This window comes from Podarcis filfolensis, assembly GCF_964270895.1.
Source record: "Podarcis filfolensis genome assembly, chromosome: 4".
Lineage (NCBI taxonomy): Eukaryota > Metazoa > Chordata > Lepidosauria > Squamata > Lacertidae > Podarcis > Podarcis filfolensis.
Genome location: NC_139607.1, coordinates 39924565 through 39940615, shown reverse-complemented (window position 1 = coordinate 39940615; position 16051 = coordinate 39924565). Strand labels below are relative to the sequence as shown.

Genomic DNA, 16051 nt, shown 5'->3' with positions numbered 1-16051 from the left:
TAAATGAAAGACTTTTTTCCTTTTCTCCAGGGAGTTAAAGACATGAATATTCCAACTTAATAGTTGCAGAGACATGGTGTATTTATTTTGCTTTTCCTCCAACTGCACCCAGTAGTTGTTCTTGTTCTGTCGGTGGTATCACTTTCTCTAGCTTGTCCAGTCCCAAAGGTAGTGGTACTATGTCTTGTATTCCTGGTTTTAATGCTCTTGGCTCTTCTTCAGCTTCTTTCTGCAGGTCTTCTCCGTGCTCTCTCAAAAATTTTTCTTTATCTTCCACTGATCTTATTTTAAACTTTCTCCCTTTGAAGGTAAAGGATAGGCCTTGGGGGAATTCCCACCTAAAAATGGTTCTATTTCCTCTCAACAGGGCCACCAGATCTCCGTAATTAGCCCTAAGATCCAAAAGGTATTTCGGGATGTCCTTAAATATCTCCACTCTTTGATTCATGTATTCCAAAGTCTTCTGGAAGTGCAGACTCAATATTTTATCTCTTTCCTCTTTTGTTCGGAGGGTAATCAAACAGTCTCTCACCCTGTTCTTTCTCCCCCCTCTTCCAAGTCTAAAAGCACTTACTATCTTGAAATCTTGCTTATCTGAGTCTAAGTTCCAAAAGTCTGCAAATTCCTGCGTAAGAAAATCACTCAAGCTATCTTTCTCAAGTTCAGGTACAGCCCTGATCCTTAAATTTGTCTGTTTTTCTTTCAATTCAATCATAGACAGCAATGACCTGTGATCCTCGAGTTGCCTACATATCGGTGGTATCTTTTCCTCTACAGCAAATGCTTTTTCCTTTGCTTCTTCAGCTGTCTTTCGATGCGAAGTAGATTCCTGCAGCAGTTTCTCAATAGATTCTGTATTTGAGTTCACCTTCTGCCCCAAGTTATTGATGCTTAAAGTGTTTTGATCAATTTTAGTTGTTGCTTCAGCAACTTGTTTGCTTAATTTTTCCAAAGATTCAAAACTTTTTCCTAATGCTGAAGCTAAACCCTCTTCAGATGCCATTCCTTTTAGCCCAACTTGAGCAGAATCTTCCCCTGGTGGAGCAGAAGGGCCAGATGCTGATGCTCTTCGCTGCTGCAGTCTAAATTTACCCAATCTTGTTGTTTTTTCCTGAGGCAAGTTTGCCATAACACTTTATCTATGGATCAAGGTCAGTCCCACGGTTAGAGCTTGTTTTGTAGTGGAAAATTCCCTGGCCAGTTGTAACAATTTCAAAGTTCCTCTAGGGGGACAGAGTAACAGTCAAAACTTGTTACAATAAAATAACTTTTCCAACTTTCCCAAATCCCCCCTTTAACGAAGTAAGCAACAGTTTCAAGTCCGGAGAAACCCTTCAGAATCAAAGTATCTCTCTTACAGAGTTAGCTGTCAAAAAGTTGCATTGTCCATAAACAGCGCGATTCACAGTACGGCAGTTCTATTGTCCCTTGGCAGTCCGTTCCCAGGCATTAAGTGGTGGTCTTTGTTCCCTTTTCTCTCTTTTTTGCAGGCAAAAAATACTTCCCCTTTTCCCTCCCCTCTCCTGCAACTCAGGGAGGGAGTTCTCTTATATTGATGTTAGGATTTAAGTCTTTTTAAAGCGATTTTCAAGGTCTTGGCTTAGACAGTCTTTGCTTTGATCTGTTTACCAGAAACGGAAGGCGGACTTCCTGTTTACACCTTCCCGCTTCGGTGCCAAATTAATACTTTTTTTTCCTTATTCCCCCGGTCTTTAAACTTGACCTACTCACGGGTAGTTGTTTGATAGCCGAATTGTCACAGGAAAAAGGTCAGCGCTCTCCGGCAACAGCTGTGCGGCTTCACTCCACGGAAGAAGCAATTGACTCTCAGCACCGTGCCAGACACCCCGTTTTGCTCCGGAGCCGGGCTCCTTTGCAGATTGGGGGGGCGGTAAAGGTGCCCGCCGAGTCCCACGGTCACAGGCTTCACCCGCCTGTGGTTTCAGAGGGGTCCCCGCTTCGCCGTAGCGGCAGGACCCGATTTCCGCGGAGCTAAGTCCCTCAGAACTAGAAGGATTCCGCCATTGCCGATGGCGCCGCCTCCGGAAGTCCGATTTCTGTTCTCATCCTGAAGCAAAGTTCTTAACCTGAAGCACTATTTCCAGGTTAGCGGAGTCTGTAACCTGAAGCGTATGTAACCTGAAGCGTATGTAACCCGAGGTACCACTGTATACATAAACAAACCAACTTATCTGAACCCAAATTGGGACTCAGTGGTTCTTGGTATTTTCCCACAAGTAATCGAACTGAAGAGAGGTACAGCACAATGGCCCCCCATGCTGTGCAACAAGCATCAGATTAAAGATCTCAAATATCATGCCAATATGGTTGCATGAGTTAACGCATGAATAAAATGCAAATAAGGACACTTGTAAAATTGGTAGCAGCTGATTCATCCATTACAGATTGGCTCTGATATGTGCAAATAATTGCTCATTCAACTGTTCTATTTGTGTGAGCAATCAGCTGCCCAAGAAGCATGTGGGCATGGAGGATGCCAACAGAACCCTTTGATAGCAGGAAAGCTGCCACACAGGATGGTGTCCCAAATCTCTAGCATAACCCACATTTCTCTCAGCCACTTAATCTAAATTTGGAGTCTTTGAAAGAAAATGCTGCTCAACTACTGCATTCATATAAAAAGAGTGTGGTAATTCTTTGCAACCAAGTGATTGGAAGGAAAATATTTATTTATTTTGCACTGGTCTAGAAAACTAGTTACACACATGCACACACCCCAACCACATAAAATTACATAATGCCAAGATTCTGCTTCTCTTTGAATCTTTTCCATCACCCCACTCCTCTGAAAACAAATCTCTTTCACTTCTAGTTATGTATGTTCTTTTCAGCCAAGGGCCCCATTAAGTAATGTAACCCATATGCTTCTAACAACTCCAGTTGCTCTACTTGAGCAACAGCAAAGTTGAATTACAATCTCCAACTAGTATGTATAATATTTTGACCACTTTAAGGCAGGTTTTTATTGCAAGACATATAAGGTGTGAGAAAGGAATGGTGCTTAACCACAGCCAAAATACCAAGATTATGTATGTAATTTTTTTGTAAAAAAAGATTGAATTATTTGATACAGAATGTTAATCTCTCCCAAACTGCAAGTGTATAGGGAATAAGTGTTTAACAGGCAACAGTGCTTATATTTTTTTAAAGGAGGAATCTTGCCGTTGTTAGCCCAATCCGTACCCAAATCAATTCTACGCTTACAATTTAAAGGTGTACCTGTTCTTGAAGCCTGAAGTCTATGTAGCTTGATTTGAGTTGAGCATTTGTTTCAGCATTTGTGCCAGGATGAGAAACCTGCAGCAGAGGACAAACTTTTAGTTGTGATATATTAGGTGGCAAGAATGTCCAGAATAATATTAATTAATTAGGGAAAATCTAGCCAACTCTACATCATATGATCCCAGGGTGGTTTATGACACAATAAAAAAAGTAAAACACTAGAATGAATCCAATTTGCCACAACTTATAAAAACAGGCAAAAATACAACATATCCTTAAGCATCATGGTCACCTCACTTGTGAGTGATGGAATTCTGAATGCAGTTTTAAGGCAGAAAACGGAGCTAAAATGATAAAACTAGAGAACTAGAACTTGCAAATCAAAAATCTACTCCGCAAAGTGAACAACTTGTACTACATTATATCACATTCAAAAGAACCTGCACAAGTTTATCACTGAGTTGATCTAAATCCCAAACTCCACCCACACTACAAAACAAAATCCGGGTTAAGTAAGCCAAGAAGCCACTCTGAAGCCTGCTGTGATGTCATGCCTGCTTTCTGCAGGGATCAGCTGAACTACTACTTGGTTGTGCAGGTGATCCAACAGGCTTGATATTACCATCTATCATTTGACAGGAGATAACTCCAAGCCTGCTTTCTGGAGGAACAGGCTGTATGACTGAATTCTTTGGCTGCACAGCTGATTCCTGAAGAAAGCAGGTACCGAGTTGCCACCTACTTGGGTGGTGACTCAAAGCCCACTGTCGTTTCCTATGCCCTGCTTCCCAACAAGCTAGCCTCTCATGCCAATGCATAATTGGGGATGTACTTTAAGGCTCCTGGCAGCTGTGTCTCTACCTGCCTCCCACCTGGCGTCATGTATGATGTCAGTGTGCAGCAGGTGGGATGGTTTGGGGGAAATGGTCCCAAGGCCCAAATTGAGACCTGTGCCAGGAAACATTGCTCTTTGCCTTTCTGGAGACTCTGCCAATGGCCATTGCTCCTTTTAAAGACAACACTAAGCCAAATACTCTCATGCTGAAGTTTTATACGTACCTGTGTTACAAAAGGCCGAGGAGGTAGAGCAGGTGGTGGTGGTGGTAGCCAACCCGCCCGAACTACAAAAACACAAAACAGAAGGAGATAAAACAACATGAATGAACGCAACCTAGAACTAAACAAATCTATTAGCACTATTTGATTTTTAAAAAACTCAGATCAATTTAAGAAAACACACTTCAAGTGAACCTATCACCACTATCTTCTATGACCTCACAGAGACATATCTATTCAGAATAAACATGACAAATACAGTCAATGCCGATGCAATTAACAAATTTCAGTGAAAGATACAGAGCTCGGTACATGAGAGTTAAACTCCCCTTGAGTTTTCTGTTCTTTGTCACAAACACTATTGCCTTTAAAAAGTGAAGCAATATTCTAACATGGACATTAGAGAGCATTCAAAATAAAATGCGATGATGTGAAAAAGTGGAGTTGTACAGAAAACATCTGTGCATGGAATTAGATGTTCTGGCACTTGGATGAGCTAGTTGTAGCTTTTAAATATTTTTGGCAGGAGCTGAAGAGGGAAGAGACCAAACAAGTCAGTTTAGGGCTTTATGGTAACATAATATAATTCAGTCTTCTACTCTGAGCCAGAAATCTGAGATGCTAACACCCATGATGGGACCATCTATTATACTTCCCAATCTGGCTTCAGTTAAATCCATAAACCTTTAGAGGCCAGAACTGCAGAGAAGACGAGGCTTTGTGAAGCAATTATAATGACACATAGATTATACGTACACACGAAGCACGACTGAAGAATCTCTTGATAGTTAACCTTCTAGCAACCCCTTATAACTGCTGATCCTTTTTAGCAAACACAATTTGAAAAGATACTTAGCAACCTCTTTTGTGTTTGTTATTTGGACATTTAAAATTCTAGCACTAAAGTCACACCATGAGAATGCTACATAGATAAATGTATCCTAAGCTATGCATCTTATTGCACATGCATTTTTTTAAGTATATCAAATCTTAACCATGTTCTCATTTTTAAACTTATTTGGGCAGGGATATTTATAAAGCATATGGGAATAATAGAGACTTATGCATTTTAAGATTTATAGGAAAATAGTGAATGCTGGCCAAGGGTATGTGTAACAAACAAAGAAAAGGAATAAATGAGAATATTGAAGTCTGTTAATGTCTGCTGACATGCTGAAACCCAAACACCAAGGTGGTGAGCTATTAGAATTCAGGTAACGTCAACCATAAAACCCACAAACACATCTGTAGGATGAAAAAAAGTTAAATTGCAGTCATCAAATGTAAGAAAAAACATGTATTATGTTAATGGTATTTCCCCCTCCCCATTTAGCCAGTTTTTATTTTAATTTATCTAAAATATTTATATCTCACTTTTCCACATGTGTGTTTAAGGCTGCTCATGTTTTTGAAGTGAAAAATCATATGAATGTTCAAACCAAAGGTTATGGCGAGAAATGTGTTCTCTGCTTAAGGTTACAGAAAAGAACAGTCCAGCTGGATCAGACCAAATGCCCATCCAGTCCAACATCCTTTTCTCACAGCTTGATACCTATGAAAAGCCTGCACACAGGCTTCAATTAATGTATATATAGGAATCATTTTTCTGTTTAGCATTCCCATGGCATTACCTTAGTGCTAGAATTTTAAATGTTGAAACAACAAACACTAGAATTTAAATGTTGCAACAGCAAATGCTAGAATTTTAAATGTTGAAACAACAAACACAAAAAGGTTACTCAGTTCTGAAAGAGACTTCAGAATGTCATCGTTCATTCATTCATTCATTCATTTCATATACCACCCTTTGTCTGTAGATCTCAAGGCAGTTCACAGCATAAAAATACAAGATAAAAACACAAATAAAAATAAAACAATCCAATAACCCCCCTCCCCCCACCAAACACAATTAAAAGTATGTAAGATGTTAGTCAACCAAAAAGGCCTGGTTGAAGAGGAAGATTTTCACGTGGTATCATGAAGGTGCAGATGAACTGCCAGGCGAACTCAATACTTGTTCAAGCTCAAGGGTATCACATCGGCCAGTTTTAAGTACAGTGGTACCTTCAGTTACAAATGCCTCAGGTTATAAAAGCTTCAGGTTACAAACTCCGCTAACCTGTAAGAGTTACCTTGAGTTGATAACTTTGCCCCAGGATGAGAACGGAAATTGTGTGCTGGCAGCGCAGCAGCAGCAAGAGGCCCCATTAGCGAAAGCACGTCTCTAGTTAAGAACAGACCTCCAGAATGAATTAAATTCGTAACTAGAGGTACCACTGTACATAAAACATTTAACTTGTTTCTGCAGAACATCAACCTAGGTGCAACTTAGAATTTTCCAAGTGCGCTACGAGGCAACCCCAGATGTCTCCAGTTAAAATAATCTCAGCTGCTGATTCTTAGGGAATGGTCAGTGGGTTTAGATTTCAACATTTGGAAGGTGTGTGTGCTACAAAGTTTGGATTGCTTTACATATGAAAAGAGGCATTTTTGTAGCATTTCCAGCTTGAGAGACTGACATAACCATGCAATTAGCAAATGGATGGATAGCTTCTTAATAGTAAATAACTTGCTTACTTATCCCAATGAAAGTATCAAATGTGACTGCCCTAATTCAGGGTTTCTTGTATAAGATTTTTAAATTAAATTGATGGCTATGCAAGAAAGTAGATTTGCCCCTGAATTTCACTTCTGTGTTTCTTGTATCCCTTAAAGTGCATCCTTAGACCTCTACTAAATAGTCCCCCCCCCCATAGAGTTGCAAGGGTTGTACATATTTGGGAATGACTGTTTTCACATTTTAATCTTTCCTCTGTAGGAAAGTCTTTCCGATAATTCTTCACACTATTATCCAATTACTCCTGATAACAATTCCCCACTGATAAAACCATTTTCTTACACATCACCACCCTTCTCTGCTGGAAAACCTTATTCCCACCCTTCTCTACATGCAGGTGGAACTGACAGCCACTAAGGAAAGCCTTTTAAATTTCACTGCCAGCCTGATGTCGGTGGTGACATTTATTTCTTTCAAAAGGTTGTGTGTGTGTTCCTCCCCATGCATGCTGAGGATTCCACAGATTAGTACTTTTATTAATCCTTGTTTTATCTTTTGATGTTGCCTTTTATTTTGTATTCTGTATATTTTACAACTATACGGACTATATGGACCTTTGTTGGCAAGACATCACCTGCCAACAAAGGTCCGTATAGTAAAAGCTATGGTTTTCCCAGTAGTGATGTATGGAAGTGAGAGCTGGACCATAAAGAAGGCTGATCGCCGAAGAATTGACGCTTTTGAACTATGGTGCTGGAGGAGACTCTTGAGAGTCCCATGGACTGCAAGAAGATCAAACCTCTCCATTCTGAAGGAAATCAGACCTGAGTGCTCACTGGAAGGACAGATCGTGAAGCTAAGACTCCAATACTTTGGCCACCTCATGAGAAGAGAAGACTCCCTGGAAAAGACCCTGATGTTGGGAAAGATGGAGGGCACAAGGAGAAGGGGACGACAGAGGACGAGATGGTTGGACAGTGTTCTCGAAGCTACCAGCATGAGTTTGACCAAACTGCGGGAGGCAGTGGAAGACAGAAGTGCCTGGCGTGCTCTGGTCCATGGGGTCACGAAGAGTCAGACACGACTAAACGACTAAACAACAACAACAACATATTTTACAATTGTCAGATGCTTTGAGATATTTTCTGCAGAAAGTGGAGAATACATACAATAAATAATAATGCAGGGTACAGGACAGAAGCCCCCACACAGGGACTCCTCTCCAGAGGATATCTGCCAGATATCGGCACAGGCCTAGCCCAGGTGCATGTTGCCAGGACAGAAGTGTGTGACCCTAATCATCATGTGAACCTTCTTCACGTATGTAATGTATGAAAAGGTCTTATGTGCATCAGATATTCATTACCTGTCTGGTGAACAGACACCTTGGGAAAGCAGGCGTGATCAACCTTCTCTTTGTAACACCTTGTATTTAATTTGTCAACTGGGAAAATTATTTGTTTATTAAATTTGTATTCCACCCTTTCTCCCAAAGGAGCCCAGGGTGGCAAACACATTAGTGATGAAACAAAAAATAAAAATAAAGAACAATTTAAGGACATACATAAAGCACTTAAAAACCATTAAAAACGTGCAGCCACCAATCACATAACAGGGCGCAATGATCAGAGCCGTGGAGATTGTCAAAAGAGCTCAGTAGGGGAAGCAGCATCACTATGGTCTCCTCTTTATCGCAGAAACAAAATTGTATTGGGTATACATTGGTTATACATATAGTTGTGGGTTATACCTCTATTTGGCTGATGACTGGGAAGAAATGGGTATGCTAAGAAAAAAAATCCAGCGTATATTGTGCACATAGCTGGAGGTGAAAGGTAACTCTTTAAACAGCAACATAGAAACCCTGCCAATCTTGAATTAGCCAATCCCCAAGTTCTTCTAGGTTGCATTAAGAGTGGAGTAGCAGAATATTTGATTAAAATAATAAAACTGGGTTCTAGTCCTGGAAAAGTTGGAGGCTACAGCATATGAAACCTGGGTATATATTGCAGTCATGTCATGTTATCCTTACAGCAAGACAAAAAGTCAAAGGATGTATCACACATCTCTTACACAGAGTTTCCAGAGCAGACTTGAGTCCATGGAAATGTAAGTAGTAATGATATGTGTTAGTCTTTAGGTGACACAAGATTATTTGTTGCAAAACAGACATTCCTGTGCTGGAATTCACAAAGCCCACGTGTAGAGGAACATTTGGTCCTCCAGATGTTGCTGAACTACAACTCCCATCAACCCTGGCCATTAGCCCACAGTTGCTGGGACTGATGGGAGTAATCACGAGTGTGTGTTAAGTCTGTGTTCATAAAATGTATATACCGTATTTTTTGCTCCATAACACTCACTTTTTTCCTCCTAGAAAGTAAGGGGAAATGTCTGTGCGTGTTATGGAGCGAATGCCTACGGATGCCGAGGGGATCTGCTGCAGTCGTGAGCAGAGGATCCATGGTTCCCCTTCCTTCCCTCCTCCGTGGCTCGCTTTGCTCGCTTTGAAACAGCAAAGTGGGAGAAGAGCCGCTGAATGGGGAGAAGAGAGGGACAGAGAGCCTGGTTACAAAGCACGGATCCACATGGATCCTCAGGATTTTTGCACTGGGTCACCCCAAATTCACCATCAGATCACATAGCATGTCCATGGCTACAGCTTGCACCAAAAAAATCACGCACCCACTGTTGCCTGGGGCCGCAGTGGTGCAAAAACGTGGTTACAAAGCATGGATCCACATGGATCCTCAGGATTTTTGCATTGGGCTACCCCAAACTCACCGCAAGATCACATGTCTGTGGCCACAGCATGAACCACAAAAATCATACATCCACTGTTTCGTTTAGAATATTTTTTTTCTTGTTTTCCTCCTCTAAAAACTATGTGCGTGTTATGGTCGGGTGCGTGTTATAGAGCGAAAAATACGGTAGGTATATAGGTCAGGAAGTTCCCCAGATCTTCCCAGTGTGCATATATAGACTGAAAGTGAAGCAACATCACAAATGAATCCATCATGTTGCAATCTAAAAACAGGTTTCATAATCAGTCCTGCATTCTTTCAGTGAAGGTGCTCTGAAATGCATTTAGCAGCACCTAAATGAGAAACTAGTTACTTTGAACTATGTGTTGCCAATAAGCCATAGTTTTTCTTTATATCTTGAAATCAATTTCTACTGAAAACTTCATTTTTAACCACAACAGGATTACAAAAAGTCTTCATTTGCTGTCCTTTTATTAAACTTGCTGTAAAGCCATTGCAAATATTTATTGTGTGTTCATGTCCTGACCCTTAACACTGCCATCTGTGGGGTCAGGTAAATTCCCAAGGAGAAATAGCAAATTGTATTAAAAGGAAATAATAAACTGGGGCTTCTTCCAAGCAAGGGTTTCATGTGCAGTATCTTTTCAGCACTGCCAAAGGTACAGAAAGCAGTTCATTTCAGAACATTAAGTTGTTTCTCTCACAACAGGATATATATATATATATATATATATATATATATATATATATATGCGCTACATCTTGTTCAGCTTAGGAAAAATTTGCTGTATCTGGGCATTCAGCATTCTAGGCAAGCAAAATGCTCAGACCAGGCATGTTTGACCCAGTTTCCTGCTTTTTTTTAATCCTAAAATTCTAACTTAAGCTATTCATGAAATATTCATAAAATCCTGCTGTTTCAGAATATCTCTGACCTGTTTGAAAGTAGTATGCTTATGTTAGCACTATTCCCAGGCACAATCCAGAGTTCTTAGAACAGAGCATCAGCAAAAATCTCTTCCAAAGCAGGAGAGCAATGTGTGTGTGTGTGTGTGTGTGTGTGTGTCTCAGAGAGAAAGAAAGAAAATATGCACATGCATGTGAATGAATTTCTATATATTATAATATATATGTAGTAGACAGGCAAGTATAGTGGCATGCTAGATTTGTCACTGTTGGGTTCGGCTTGTTAGAGACAGTAATGGCATGTGTGCATGCATTTAGGAACTGAACTCATTCTCAACTGAATAAAATCTGAAAGTCAAACTCTAAAAATATTCAGAACAGAGACTATGGCTTTCAATTTTTATGCAAATGAAAATACATCCCAAACAATGCAGATTGTATATTTTGTTTTATGGAGAAACTACTGTATTAGAAATCTTGCTTATTTATGCTCACTGGGGCCACTTCCATGTGGATATCAAAGACGGGTATGTAATCCAGCGGCTTAAGTTCCACAAAAAAGATGTAATAAGCATAACAGACATTTCTGTTTCTATGAGAAGTGCCATGGAAGTAGGTGGACATCTTGAAGCATGCTAAATTTCTGGAAATGCTTGCTACATTTTTATGTAACTTTAGGGCTCTGTAGTCTAAGTGTAGTTAGCAATAAAAATTCCACAGTGCAGTATATAATCATCTTAAGTCCAAAGTGCTTTATATAAAGAACAGGAGGGGGAGAAGGGTCAAAAATGGAAAGAGCAATGGCGCAACACACCTGCAGCTGGTGCTAGAAAGTACTGATTCATAATTTCTATAAACAAGTTAAGATCTTCCTTTGATCTTACATAAATGCACACACTTAGAAACAATTCAGTTCAGCACTACACACAGAGAGAAGAGAGCACATCACAGCACATCCTGCCAATATAATCTAAACCCCATGGCCTTCATATCAAGGTTGTGGAAAATAGATATTCAACAACAACAACAACCCAGAAATTGAGTCTGTTTTTTAAAATTATTATTTTTTGCATTTGGGGCTGTGAAGATCTCCAGGGGATTCCTTTAAAGGGACATGACTGCCCCTTTAAGAAGTTCCCAATGCAACTCTACAGGGCAACTCAGTTAGCACAGCCCATGACAGGGAGCCGCTGTTATCACCAAGGCCTAATGAAGAGCTCTTGGAGCTCATGGGCTTCAATAGCCCTGAGAGGAGAAAGGCTGGCTTGCTGGAGAAGGAAAGAGAGAGCCAGAGACCCAAGGAATCTCCATCTCTTGGCTTCTTCGCCTGGCAGCAGGGAGGTACAGGGGGCACTGATAAGAGGCTTCCCTTACCACTGCAAGCTGGGGAGAGGATACTGTGAGACTGGGATACTGCGTGACCTTAGAATGCCCTAAGAAAATGCCAGCATAACTGCTGGAGCTACCATTGTTCAAATATAATAATAATAATAGTAATAATAATTTATTATTTATACCCAACAAAAGATTAAAAATACATTAAAACATCAGTCATTTAAAACTTCCCTAAACAGGGCTGCCTTCAGATGTTCTTCTAAACGTCAGATAGTTGTTTATTTCTCAACATCTGCTGGGAGGGCGTTCCACAGAGTGAGTGCCACTACCGAGAAGGCCCTCTGCCTGGTTCCCTGTAACTTCGCTTCTCGCAGTGAGGGAACCGCCAGAAGGCCCTCGGTGCTGGGCCTCAATGTCCAGGCTGAATGATGGGGGCCGTGACTGTTTAGGGCTTTAAAGGTCAGCACCAACACTTTGAATTGTGCTCAGAAATGTACGGGGAGACGTTGTAAGAAAGCCAAAGAGTACTGGGAGATGATATACTCAGAATTAAAAAAGATGTTAAGGGGCTCGTTTCCCAAGAAACCAGAGATGTTCTTATTGAGTATAGTAGAGGGGGAAATACCCAAGAAAGTACTTAGTCTTTTCCTTTATGCAATAACAGCAGTGAGAATAATTTATGCCCCGAAGTGGAAGGACAAAAATAGATTGGCAGAATAAGCTAATAGAATACGCGGAGCTAGCAATGTTGACTGAAAAGATAACAAATCAGGATGAGTCCAATATAAAACAAGCATGGGAATACTTTTGTGAATATTTAAAGAAATATAACAATCACATAAACTTCCAAGTGGGGTTAGATATATGAGCAGCAGTTAAAAATAAGCAGAAGATGGGTGGCAATTAAGGAGATGCAGCTTAACAAGGACTAAATAAGACCCCACTGAGGGATGTGTGTGGAAGTCAAGTGTGTGGAGTGTAAGATTAACGATGACAATTGTATAACTGATGTACTAAGATATGTAAGATACATACCGTATTTTCCATCTATAAGATGCCCCCATGTATAAAACGCCCCTATTTTGGGGGACTCAGATTAAGAAAATGGGAGGAGATGTATCCATGTATAAGATGCTCCCTAATTTTTGCCTTTTTTAAAGGGAAAAACCTAGTCTTATACATGGAAAAATATGGTAATTATTAGTTGTTGTTTTTTAAAAAAAGCTTGCATTTCCCTGTCCTGTTTTCAATGGTGGCTCACATTTGAGCATATTCCTCCATGGACCAAGAAGCATTCAACGTGTCACTCCCTCAGGGGCTCTGCTAGGAAAGGGGCTATTAGATGAATATTAAACCCCAATATCTGCATGGAAACTCCCTGCAACAACCTTGGATCCTGGTGTTCATTATTTAATCTACACTTCTAGTACGTGCAATTACAAACTCCTTAATACTTGTTTAAATCAGGTCAATTTGAAAGGACACGATCTTTGTTAAAATTCCAGTATGCCAAGATTATCACTGAGGTACCCTTTCAATTTTGAATTACCCCTTCTGATTGGAAAAAAAACTGGTAAGGCAAAATGTTTTGCTTCTCTTTCATCAGTGCCAGTCTATAAGTAAGTTCCTGTATTCTACTGTTTAAAGTTCTGCTTTGCTATTTTCTTCAAACATCCAGCTCCAAATACATAGCTTGTGACTGTGTTAAAAATTAATTACCTAGCTCCAGATTCTGAAGCAGGAGTGTACGGCTCTGCTCATTTATTCAGGACTTGTACAAGTTTTTCAGGGGGGAAAGGTGCCCTTTCATCCACAGCCTGCTGTCATAAAGCAACTTGAATAGAATAGTACATTTAACATGAATGGGAATTCATGATTTACAGGTGGAAGCTTTGTATGACTTTTCCCTGTAATTATAGAAGGCTAAGGAAAAACCCCAGATGCCTGCTCAGTTCCTATTTCACATGCATTTGTGGGCTTTCTGAATAATACAACCCTAAATGCAGAGCTATATGACAGAAGACTACATGGCAATGTCTATAGGATCTAAATGCTCTGATTCTGCTTATATTTTACATAACCCATTTAATTTATGTGGCTTCATCACAGTTTGATGAAGACTTAAATTATACTAAGCATGCATAGCCGGCAGAAGATTGTACCAGTATCTTAAATTTAAGCAATACCTTAAGTGTTCTGTGGGTGGGCTTTGTTGGTTTTTATCCAGCCATATAAAACTTGAAAGACTAGTCTGAGTTGCCACCTTTCTTAATTTAATGTACTGATCAGACTATTAAACACAGCATGATTAAAAGGAACACAGCATAGGAAATGCAGCATGAGGCAAATTGCTGGCACACACCAGCTCTTCTGTTAAGGAATTAAGCAGCCATTTGCACAGTCTGTAGCAGAAGGAGCAGTACAAAGCTGGCCAGGTGGAAGAAGTCCTGGAACCAGAAATGTTCAGTATGCAAAGCAGAGACACAGAAGGCAGCATGATGAATTGTTGAGAGATGCTTTTTTGGGTCACTGCATCATAATGAAAACATATCACAGTGCTGCGGTCTCCACTATTACCAAAGATAGTTGGATGTGTGTGCATCTATAAAATTATATATGCAAACATATAAATACACACACCAAACCTTTTGGATCATTTAGTCCAACCCCCTGCAACGAAGGAATCTTTCACCCAACATGGGGCTCAAACCCACAACCCTGAGAGTCTCATGCTCTACTGGCTGAGTTATCCCTTAGGCAATATTTGTATGTATGTATAAGAAGAGACATACATTTAATAAATTAATAAATAAATCTTCATCAATGGATAGTAAGCAAACAATGAAAAAGAACCCCTCCGAAACAAAAATTGTATGATTGGTTTCTCAGATGATTACAAATCGACAAAATCTCCATACGATGGAGGCACAGATTTTTTTCCTAGCCAAAGTCACCAGCAACTTTGCAAAAGGATGGCACTGCTGAGGTGAGAGCAAGCTTAAAGACATAAATGATGACAGTTTTGCCAGGCATCTAAAATGGCAGCTTTGGCTTCACCTGAAGTTTGACAGTCATTTGAAAAAATGTTTAATTTAAAAAACCCAAGCAGCTGCCATGTGCTGTTTTCCAAGAAGAATATGCAAATAGCTGAGTAGTAATACACTAAACTTGGTCCATAAGCTACAGAATTTGCTTTATTTTTAACAAAAAACTATCCTATTAGTTTTGAACCAAAGGAAGAGTCCCTCTTACTCATGAGCTTTAAACTGTGCTAACATGCAGTTGCGTTTTCTTAAGCCATATCTGGCATTGCACAACTGTCATATATAGTATTGCAGCCTATCAATTATCTGATAAATATATGCAAAAACCTGGGGTGTATCAAACACCAGTAAGACCATAATATTTGGCTAGCATGCTGCATATAATCCAGGAGGAGGAAATTTGACAAACTTGTCTGTTTACTAGAAGTTCTCTGGAAGCAGTGGGCATTTCAGAGCAAGGTTATATACAGGAATGCACTGTTCAACCAGTAAACATGAAGGGCTAAAGACTGGTTCACCAATGCAAGTACATGGCTTCATTTCCCATTTTTTGTAAACTTCTTTGAGGGTTTTTTACAATCAAGCAGTTTCTAACTTTTATAAACTTTTATATATCCATCCCTGACAGAGGACTCCTCACCTGAGAAGAATCTGTCTTAGGGTGATTTAGAGCCCACAGAAGCTCAGGAATGGCTCACAACAGTCAAGGAAGAAAAAGGGGGGCCTTTGGGTGAGACTGGCAGGCATACCACCCCCCAGAAACGAAGCTCAGCTTCTGAAGCAGAGACAGAACCACCCCTGAAATCCTGGGAATGATGGCACCTCAAGAGGCAGACCAAGACCCACACAGTCAAGTAGAATGCTTGAGTGCAGAAGAGGACTCCTCGTAAGCTGTGATTTAGGACTCCTCCTTATGAGAAGGATTCTCTGTAGAAGATTCTAGGGGGCTGGTGGTCTGCTGCTGGAACAACATCTTGCTACTAGCCCTGGGTCTTGTATCTGATCCTTGGCCTTGGCTTACCTGCACCTTGGAATACCCCTCGACTTGCCTCTTGCCTGAGCCCTTGTTGGAACCTCTGATTGCCTGGAATTGGACTTTGGGTTGCCTGTTGCTGCTGTCTATGCCCACAACAGCCTTGGTGGTT

At 40.4% G+C, this 16051-nt stretch overlaps 1 protein-coding gene across 2 annotated transcripts in view; it reads right to left on the bottom strand.

The window, feature by feature from the left end:
• REPS2 (RALBP1 associated Eps domain containing 2) overlaps positions 1-16051 on the bottom strand; it is an 83638-nt gene that overhangs the window by 27080 nt on the left and 40507 nt on the right. For both annotated transcript variants that reach the window (XR_014547766.1, XM_083612298.1), the window contains exons 15-16: positions 4303-4364; positions 3241-3318 (exon numbers count right to left, since the gene is read on the bottom strand). Coding sequence is in view for 1 of the 2 variants with exons in the window: in XM_083612298.1 (XP_083468424.1) it covers positions 3241-3318; positions 4303-4364 (140 nt within the window). In the remaining variant the exon portion in view is untranslated. The remainder of the gene's footprint in view (positions 1-3240; positions 3319-4302; positions 4365-16051) is intronic.